Source organism: Glandiceps talaboti, chromosome 2 (assembly GCF_964340395.1).
Source record: "Glandiceps talaboti chromosome 2, keGlaTala1.1, whole genome shotgun sequence".
NCBI classification, from domain to species: Eukaryota; Metazoa; Hemichordata; class Enteropneusta; family Spengelidae; genus Glandiceps; species Glandiceps talaboti.
In genome coordinates, this window is record NC_135550.1 from 21,102,089 (window position 1) to 21,113,207 (window position 11,119).

At 35.3% G+C, this 11,119-nt stretch overlaps 1 protein-coding gene across 1 annotated transcript; it reads right to left on the reverse strand.

Annotated features, from left to right (window-relative positions):
* Positions 1–298: 298 nt before the first annotated feature.
* LOC144453844 (uncharacterized) lies at positions 299–7,454 on the reverse strand. The gene is made up of 4 exons (XM_078145212.1): positions 6,915–7,454; positions 6,264–6,347; positions 5,124–5,300; positions 299–4,747 (listed from the first exon to the last, which is right to left on the reverse strand). Exons 1-4 carry the CDS (start codon positions 7,210–7,212, stop codon positions 4,290–4,292), a joined length of 1,017 nt encoding a protein of 338 aa, XP_078001338.1. The 5' UTR covers positions 7,213–7,454; the 3' UTR covers positions 299–4,289.
* Between the last annotated feature and the right edge of the window lie 3,665 nt (positions 7,455–11,119).

Below are 11,119 nucleotides of genomic sequence, written 5' to 3' on the forward strand. Positions count from 1 at the left end.
TACTCTGTGTATGTGTATGTGTCTGTGTGTGTGTGTCGCTTTGTGAAATGGTATGAGCAGTATATGTCGCCCTATATTTTACTATGTAAGTAACAAGATGTTCTATAAAACAAATTATTTTTTGGCCTAATCAACCCAGTATTCAGCTATTGTGTAAGTGTCTCTTAGTAATATTTTCAATGGGAACCTGCATCATTGCTTAACATAAAATACAGTATACACTCCTGGCTATACTCACAAACCATGTGTCTTTCATGCTTAGAAATACTCGACAGATTTTTATTTTTTGTTGTTGACAATAATTTATTGACTAAGAAAACAAAATACGAAAACAATCAGAATTGTATTACATGGTAATTAACAAAATTCATTATGTCTGAAAAATAACAAAGGTATATAAGAATTTGAAAAATGACACTTAAATTTTTAGGACCCATCAGCCATGGAGATGACCTTGAGATGACCTGACATACTTGTGTAACGAGTAAATGAACTAGGTCATATCATTTCCTGTTTTTATTTATACAATGTTGTTGTGTAATCTCACTTGTGAATGACTGATGTCTGTTAAGCTATTAAGCTAATTCTTATAAAAACTAATCATATGTGAGTGCATGACATCAGAGTAATTAATTATGAAGTCATCATCTTGCTGTCTTTGTTCTATGCGATAATACTGTAATAAAACTAAGTTGAATTGGAATATGTAATGACGTAAGTTTATTTCAAGAAATTATATTTCACACCATTATGATCATAAATTTTTTTTATATAAAAGTTGTTAGTGGTCTGAGATGATACAATTGAATGTAATTGTCAGAGTTTGCAAACATCTAAAAACACTATAAATGATGTATTCTCCACTAGTACTGTTATGAAGTAAAAACAGTAACAAAACAACAAATAGCCCATTGTAGTACACACCTGATGATGAGGTTCATGAAAATTTGAGATTTGCTTCCAAGAAATATTTTGACTCTGTGAGTAGAAATTTCATTACTAAGTATGAACTCAGAGTCCATGAACATTCATTCTCTCAGTAACACATCAAATGTTACATCTATAAAAGTTACTACATGGTATGAAAGTATAAATAACCAAATACTAACAGCTATGAAAAATGTAAAGACAAGACTCAAAGGATACAATTTGTATTATCTGTAAACACACTGATAAATGTACGTCATAAATAATTCTAGAAAGTTAAACATGCTGTCTGGTTGTCCATGTTTTCCAAAAAAAAAACCTGAATGTTTAGATTTGATTTGGACACACTGGATTGGTTTGAGCTTTTACAAGTATATGTAGTAACAATTTTGAAATACACTTAAATTTATTTATTCTTGGATTTGGAGAATAATGAGACTTGAAAATACAGTGACAAAACTGGCATGGACAATTTACAAATTATAGGGGTACTATAAGCAACTAATGACATTTCCTTGTATTGATACAGTTCTGAAAGGATATTTATAAATAAGTGTTACAACTTTTTAAAAATAAACACAAATGTGTGATCATGAATACTAAGCATGATATTTGCTGACTCCAGCATTCTATTGGCTAATTCACAACATCCTACACATGGTGTGACCAAGGTGACTATGATGTCACAGATGTGTTGATGAGGTAAATAGAGGTCATGTTTAGGTCACGCAATAAAAAAATTTCAAACAACCATCATGCACATTATGCATGATATTTGCTGGCTCAGCATTCTATTGGATAATCCAAAACATCCTATATGTGGTGTGACCAAGGTGACTCATTAACATATGACATGTTGATGAGGTAATAAGAGTACATATCAGGTCACACTGTACAATTTCGCACAACCACACACTGTAATGCAAATAAAAGGTGCTGCAATAATTTGTCTGTAGTATGACATCAAATTACACAATTTGAAAATGTGACTTTGTCACTTGGGAACGATGTGAACTACAAAATATAATGCTTTCAGTTGTGATTTACATTCAAGTCTCTATTTAAGTTTTGCAAAGTTGTACTAACTCTGGTAAAAAAAATGTAGTTCTTCCACATGGTGTATCTAGTCATAGCAACACGTTAACATTTATTTATAACTTTCAAACTATGAAAACTTGCATTTTTGGGTTGCCTGGGGCCTAGAAATTTGTAATTGACATTTCATAGTTATTCAACACTGTGAACACACACTGAACATGCATTCAATGCATTACTAAAGTTTAAAGTGTGAACTTTACGTTTACACATGGTATATACAAGTTCGTTTTGATATGGTATTTTGAAATTTAATGTGATCATGATTGTCCAAAATGAAAACACACTGGATTGTTTTGTTAAATCCTTTCAAAGAGTGGGTTTTTTTAGATCACAGTCCTCCCACACTAAAAACACTCTATGTTTTGAGAGGATTTGATTTGAGATTACATTACAGTATAATGTTATAACTGCTTCCATTTCATTAACATTTTACTCATCTCTTATTGCCAACACATTCACCTTATTAAAAGTGGCCATATGGATGAGAATTGGGTATTTATTTTGAATTTTGAATTTATAAAGAATATTATCATGGCTTTATCAATTAAAAATCCAAAATAAGTACCCAATCCTCATCCAGATGGCCATTTTAAATATGGCATGACAAGATATTCAAACAAAAATCAAATCAATATACAGTGTAATGTACCTTCCATAATAACAAAACTACTACACAACTACTTTCTCCAAAGGTGAAAAACTTTCAATTATTTTGGACCAAGGACATTTTATCTTAATATGTTGTCATAAAGCTAGAAAATATACATATAAAAGTTTTCAAATGTCAACTAAAAAAAAAAACACCTTTTTCATCTTTTTCACATTTCCTTTTTCAACATTTCCTTACTGGCTAGATGCTTCTTATTTCTATGCTACCAATATTCTATTAGTTTAGAAAGAAAATATTTTTTTTTAAACTTTTATTTTTTTCTTATTTTTCACATTTCCCTTTTCGACATTTCCTTACTGGCTAGATGTTTCTTGTTTCTATGCTACCAACATTCTATTAGTTTAGAAAGAAATTCAAAAAAGTTTTTTTTTTTTTTTTTTTCTTATTTTTCACATTTCCCTTTTCAACATTTCCTTACTGACATGATACTTATTGTTTCTCCACCACCACTCCTTCAGTTGAGAAACATCAAGAATGCATAACATATCACATTGTACTTAGATTTTTTTAAAATTCTAAAATAGCATCTGTTCTATAAATACATGCAATATTCTATATTTTCTATATCATATATACAAATCAGTACTTTGATGTTGTCTACTCTAAATGCAAGGCTTTATACACATGTTGTCTGACTTGACTAGACTGCAGGCTAGGTCAGGCTATGGTCTATCTCAAGCTATTCAAACACATTGTATAGTTTGCATTAGTGCAGTGTAGGATTGTAAGATCACAGCAAGTCTCACGACTAACTCAACTGTAGCACAGGGTCAGCTACTTTTATTTCAGCCAAATATTCTCCATAGTCTACAAAACAAAACAAAACTATCTATTCTCCAAATACCTCTGCTATAGATATTAGATGTTATACCGGTGACTTTTTCCACCCACCAAATTATTAGGAACTTACACAATGCTACAATCATTGTACACACAAAACACCATGAGCATCTATTAACTAATCTTAAAAAAAACATCACAACAAATTCTAATAGGTTCTTCAACTTCAAGGTACCATATAAAACTTCCTTGTACAATGTCTATTCATGCAAATATCATTTGTTGACACAGATCTACATCAGTTGTGATCACATTATGGTAAATTAAAATGTTTTTAATTTACAACTTCAAAATATCTTCCATGGTGTCAACTTGTGGTTAGATTAGTACACATCTAAATGCAACTAGCACACCATGCACAAAGCAATCTGTAATTTCAATGCATGCTATACAAACATTTACAGTTAGCAACTACAAAAACATCCTATAAAACCATCCTCTTAGAACTTTTATTACTCTCCTATGGGAGTTGTTGTTTTCACCCCTTTGTCTATTGTCTGTTAGTAGGATATATCCAAAACTATAGACAGATTTAGAAGAAGCATATGCAAATTAGATGCGTATGAGATAAGGAGTGATTCTATCTACATGTACAACACATGACTCTTCATCATGTTTCCTACTCATCTTTATAGTCTGGATGCCATTGCCTGATATCAAATCATCTCTAACCCCAAGAGAATGATGGATGAAGGATATCACTAGACTAACTGATCTTGTTCTTGCAGCTAGTATTTTCACTCGGTCAGAAAAATCATACTGAAGTATTCTTGCCATCATCACTGGGCTGTGTGATTGTGATTGCTTCATGAAAACTACTTCCTCTAATTCTAGCACTTTGGTTATGATGGTAATCTTGAGGTGCAGCTGTTCTTGTTAAGGGCTGAAGTTCCTCTGCAGTGCCAAGGTAGGGTTGACTTTCATTACGTATATGTTCATTGAGTTCACTTCTGTTGGGCACACTTTCAGTAAGTTGGTGTTCATTTGGTGTGTGTTCTCTGCATCTATGCCCTTTGGATGCATGTCCATTTGTCACATGACTGTTTGGTACCTTCCCATTGGGTATATGCCCATTGGGTATATGTCCGTTAGTTTCGTGTCCCTTGTGTTCCCTTTCATTGGGTACTTGCCCATTTGGTGCTTTTCCATTGTGAACACTATTACTGGGGGCATACATATCCCCTTCCTTAGTTACATTACCACTCTGTACATCTGTTCAAATGAAAAAGGAATACAGATTTAGGTAACATGGTTAATATTTGGTGCAAGCACATTTCAGCAGAACTACAAATTCTCTTTTAACAGATCATACCAATTACTACATGAGCAGATGAAAAAGTGCAGTATTTTGACATCAGGGATGTAATCAGGATGAGCTGATTGAGAGACAATGAGGTCATCGTAGCTATGTCACTTTTTTTTTCTAGATCAGTGTGTTGATACCACATATTAAATGTCCTTGCCTATATCTCATTATTGTTCCTCAGACCAAGAGAGACAACAAATATGCAATGGGTATTTTTAAAAGTGTCAATCTCAGTAAACTTGTGAGTATAATAAATCAACTTTCCATAATTATTCACTATACCTGTTTTGTCTTTATGATCGCTATCAATACCATTTTCCAAGTCATTTCCACTGCTTCTGTTCCTAGCACAGAGACGTCTGATACATTTGTAGCCAAAGACAAATATACATTTTATATAAGGAGCAACAGCCAGTATAATCACACTTAGATCCAACAAAAAATATTGTCCCAGTATACCTATGGTAACAAAATGGTAAAAATAAAATATTGTAGGTATCCATTCAATTTTATCATGCAAATCTTGATAAGCCAGTGAACAACAAAGACATGTAAAAGGACTGATAGCTTAAAGCCTTAACACTTTCCAAAGTAATTTTCTGAAATAACAACATAAACATCAAATTTTTTTTCTCTCACAGGGGAAGTCAGAGGTCTTGTGTAGCCTGTCGACATGACTCAGATAGCTGCCAAATTCTCCACCAATCCCTTACATGTAAAACTGATTCAGTTAACCACATCCCCAAAAACACTTTATCAGAATAACCATTTTTACATAATTTACATGTAAAGCACATGTAAATTAGGGGGCATCAGTCTGACTTGCCCCTTTGGGATTTGAAAGACTCTGCAGTCACAGACAAATTCTGGTAATACTTGCAAAATTTATTTCTGATGTTTCTTGTACCATGATTTGGGTTGGGAATCTTAATTGGAAAAGATGAGATAACACAGGTAGATTATCCCAATACTTATCCCATTAACAAATACGCATTTCTAATATTATGTGGAATATTCATTCATTTGTCCATTCTTTTTGTTTCAACATATTCATTCAATAGCTTTATCAGACATGCATGTATCACACCTCAAATTAATTCAATCTGACTTGTCCCTTACATGTAAGATTTGGGAAACTCAGTCACAGAGGGAACAATTTGGTAAAACTTGCATAGATTTCCAACGTTTCATGTAACTTAATTTTGTAATTCGTAAAAAGCTGAGGTAATTCACATAGATTTCACCTATAGTTATATCCCTTAACATAACAAACAGATAAATAAATCAATGAAAAAATAAATTGGCTAATTATTTATGTGTACAAAAGCACCCAAGGTTACTTTTATAGCAAAGGCAAAAATTAACACTAATTTTGATGTTTTACTTCAAGCAGAGAGAGCAAAGAATATTGTTATTACTCACCTTCTGGTGTTATGAGAACCTCTTTAACAATTGTCTTCTCCGTGGCAGTAATTGCTGATTTACTCTCAAACAATTTCAGATAGTCTGAAAATTAAAAAGCCATCATACATAAGCATAGGAAATATTACAGATAGGTGCATCAGCCTTTGCCATGAACAAAATAAAAAGCAAAATAAAAAAAACATACAAACAATTTCGAAATGATCCAATCCCAGGTTATCACATATACATGTATTATCAACAGAGCCACAATGAGTGATTACATTTTTACCAAAACTCTGTCAGACAACTGTTTTACTCATCCAAATTTTACTCCTGAACCGACAGGGTAACTCTATACACGTTACCTTGAATTTGTCAGTCAAGATGAACGAATAAAATTGGATGAAAACATCATCAAAAGATACGGGCTATTGACCCTAGGTCTACCGTTGGGCCATCGTCTCTCTGTCACAGAGGGACGGGACGGGCCATGGACAATGGCAATGGTTAATCTAACCATGGATGTCTCACTAATACATCCATGATCTAACCACCCCTTCGACACTACACGTTTGTGGGCTTTTCGGGCTTTTCACAATAAACAATGATGACATCACGTTGATAGTAAACGTGATGTAAATAAACAAAACAAAACAAAACAAAACAAACCTGAGCAGTACTCTTGACATTCAAATCTTGGAGTTGGTAGGGGTTGATTCAAATGTTTGCCAATATCTTCATGTGAATAGCCAGGACATATCTCGGAGCATTCACCGCACGTGGAGATCCCTGAGCCATGGTATAGGCAATATTGTTCTACCGTACATGACGGACTGCAGTTTCCATCGCTTGTTTGCGCATCGATCTGAACTATCAAAAGAGCTACACAACACAAGAAGACAATAACGTTGTTTTGTATAGAGAGATTTGTTTCTTGAAGGTTCATGGTGTCTCTGTATCCGTACATGTACTCCTTTCCCGTGGGCAGTTGATAATTATATCGTTGAGTTTACCGTGAAACTGCACTGTCACTGTCAGAGAGCGAGTGCTTTCTGATAAACCAACTCTCCGTTCTGGGCACTTATTTCGAGCATATGCGGTGGAAAAACCCATTTCCAAAGGTTCTACTAGTTGAGAAAATTGCGAAATCATCATGTATCATACGACTAGCAGTTGAGTCATCACACCGGATATCGCGATATCGGCTTGCTCATGTTATTGATGTTGTTGTAGTCGTTCTAGGATGACGTCTACATCAATGACCCCGTGTTTGAGGTCATCGCGCGAGATTCATGCCATGCATACCGTATTAGGGGTAGACCATTCGATATCCTGGGGGGGGGGCTTGGAAGATTGGTGGAGAGTCATTATTTTTTTCCCACCTGCTTGCCTGAGAATTATTTTTTCTCTCCTTCGCCTATGCTGGCAACTTTTTTTTCTTTGCTTCTTTGAGATATCCGGATTTTTTTTACGTCAATGTTGAACACCTACATTTGTTGCCACAATTTTCTGTTTTGTTTTCGCACACGGCCGCAATACAGAGAGTAAAAAGATGCTGTTCTATCACACACATATTGTATTTAGAAAACTACATATTTCATACATGTTTGATTTTCAATTAAATAAACATCGTTGACATGATATGGTGACACACCGAAAATACAAATCGGAAACTTGATTGGTGAGCTCAAACATTCAGATAGACTGGTCAGTTTCTCCAGCTTGGGAGGGGGGTGTCAGTGTTTCAGTGTTTCATAGCATCTGACAGTAAGCTGTAGAGGGAAGGGCTCTGAGACTGGGATATGTCCACCTCTTGTGTGAGTGTGTGTGAATGGGGGGGGGGGTCTCCCCTTAGAAGCCCTGGGGGATTTTTACCGGGCAATGTTTAGGCTATTCACACAATAATTTGCAAACTTTACAAGACAGCTCTAACATGTAAAAAGCAACTACGTGAGGTTGAAACATTTTTGAAATAAAGTTTCATAGCACCTTGACACTAAGAGGTGGAGGAAAGAACTTTGATTTGAGACTGGAACATGTCTACCCGTTACGGGGGGTTCTAGGGGGTCTCCCCTTAGAAGCCCTGGAGGTTTTTTACTTCTATATAAAGGCAATGTTTAGGCTATTCACAGACACTTTCAGACAATAATTTGCAAGCTTTACAAGACAGCTCTAACATGTAAAAAGCAACTACACATGGTTGAAACATTTTTGAATAAATAACCATCGTTATTTAGCTCTACGTAGAGGAGGCGATCAGGCTAAAAACGTAAACATCTACTACGAAGGTCAATTCAAGCTAAATAACGATGGTAAGATAGCAATGCACGATTAGCCGACATCTACATCGGATTTTAATCAGATTGGGTTGAAACATGTTTGAAATAAAGTTCCATAGCATCTTGACAGTAAGAGGTGGAGGAAAGAACTTTGATTTGAAACTGGAACATGTCTACCTCTTATGGGGGAGGGGGTTCTAGGGGGTGTCCCCTATAAGCCCTGGAGGATTTTTACTCTTAAAACCAATTTTCAGGCTATTAACAGACACTTTCAGACAATAATTTGCAAGCTTTACAAGACAGCTCTAACAATTGTAAAAAGCAACTACACATGGTTGAAACATTTTTGAAATAAAGTTTCATAGCATCTTGACAGTAAGAGGTGGAGGGAAAAACTTTGATTTGAGGCTTGGACATGTCTACCTCTTATGGGGGGGGGGTCCTAGGGGAATTCCCCTAGAAGCTTTTCAAGTTTTTTTTTACCAATTTTGGTGAATCTTATTGTTGGTTTAACGAATGAGTGGCCTCTGGGGTGATGGAGTCCAAGGGGCATTGATATTGCATGTATAGTAAAGTTACTGATGTGTTAGAGCACTTTAGGAGGTCATACCTAGTGTACAATAGAAACTTGAATTTGAGTTGTGGTGTCGATACATATAGTGTCTGAAATAGGAAGTATATCATCCCTTCTTACAAATTCATACTGAAGAGACTAGAACAATTTAGATTAAGTTCTTTTATAAACTATCCAATAGTATGAAGATTACCATTACAAAACCTTCAAGTTCACTTTTGCCCCAAAGTGTAAGATAAGTGAAGCACTGATTGTGAAACAGCCAAACACTTACATGGCATGTTCTATAACTAGTGTGGTAGCTAGGTAATACATGTATTATATGTATAATTCTATGTATAGTTATGTTTGAACCCTTACATGAAGTAATATTTAAACTATTTATGAAAGACCACAGGCTAACGAAACTGACTGGTCCCTGACATGTGTTTGAAACTGTTTGTCATGATTTGACAAGTGTGCTGGGTGGAGAGGTACGAGCAGGTTGAACAGGATATTCGAACCTGTGCATCATTTCCCTGCCAAGACAATTTTTTTTTCTAGCAGCAGCAGTGGTCCATCTTTTTTTTTCCATCACCCACTCATATCCGGATTTTTTTTCAAGCAAATCCATTTGGCATCTTTTTTCCCCGAAATCTTCCAAGCCCCCCCAGGATATCAAATGGTCCACCCCTTAGTACCACGTACGCCCTCTACGCTCGTGATCCAGATATGTTTCAGATCAGAGTGTACGATAATATTGACGTACGTAGACCACAGGCATTTGTTTCCCGAGTTATGTCTCAGAATATTTATATCAGAATACAATGAAATGTCGATAATATCGTTAATATTGATGTAGTCAGCCAACTATATATGAAAGGGGTAAAATTACACTTGTTTCTGTGATCGCGCAGGTTCACTCACTGCGAAAGAAAACACCGCAGTGAGTGAACCTGCGCGATCACAGAAACAAGTGTAATTTTAACCCTTTCATATATAGTTGGCTGACTACGTCAATAACGATATTATCGACATTTCATTGTATTCTGATATAAATATTCTGAGACATAACTCGGGAAACAAATGCCTGTGCGTAGACCCTATAAGATAATACTATGGCTAGGTGAATTTCAAGGTCTTAGAAACCCTTCATTATCCGAAATGTGGGTATACCGTATATGCCAATGGTACCATAAGTACTTACATTTATAATTATAAATTATAAATCCCTAATAACCAAAATTATTAGGGATTGGCCATAAATTACTGGGAGGGGGGGCGCTGATGGTTTTAGGGATGAATTACTATGTATTAGGCCCTAAACACACAATGGGTTCTCCATTCTCGCAAGCCAGGGCGTTTTTTCCGGCTGACGCATTGGCGTTGACTGATAAGACTCGCCAATCATCATCATCATCATCATCATCATCATCATCATCATCATCATCATCATCATCATCATCATCATCATCATCATCATTGACGGCGGCAGTCGCAAGTTTGTAATTACAGCAACAACAACAACAACAACAACAACAACAACAACAACAACTAATATACTATAATATATCATTTCAAATGCTTTTATTCAATCTAGGTACAACTACGCCATGTTTCTAAATTAATATCATGCATGATAATTACAAATTCAAGATGCCCACGTGTCTATCAGTGCTCAGCTATTCAATGCTGGTAACATTATCTTCATTATCAACTGTAATACTACAACAGTTCATCCAGGGTACTTTCCTAAAGTCAAATTGATTTTTGACAGTTCTTACACAAAGTCGAAACAGAATGTTACTGTGGTAAATTTCCTTCAGCATGCAGCATACGTACTCAGTTGTTACACACGAAGTTTGTCTATCAATAGAATCATTCCATGACTATAAAAGTGACAGACATTGTCTATCACTGGAATGACTATAAACTACACAGATACATAGAATCAATATTCAAGACGAGGCTGAGAATCAGCAGATATCGCCTGTGTGAAGTCTTCTTCTATTATCGTCCAAGAGCTGTAGAATGAAGTAAAA

Coding starts and splice junctions, on each gene's coding strand:
- LOC144453844 (XM_078145212.1), bottom strand. CDS start 7,212: ATGTACGGATACAGAGACACCATGAACCTTCAAGAAACAAATCTCTCT. Junction 6,348..6,914: donor ATGTCAAGAGTACTGCTCAG/GTTTGTTTTGTT, acceptor TTTAATTTTCAG/ACTATCTGAAATTGTTTGAG. Junction 5,301..6,263: donor GGTTCTCATAACACCAGAAG/GTGAGTAATAAC, acceptor TTGTTACCATAG/GTATACTGGGACAATATTTT.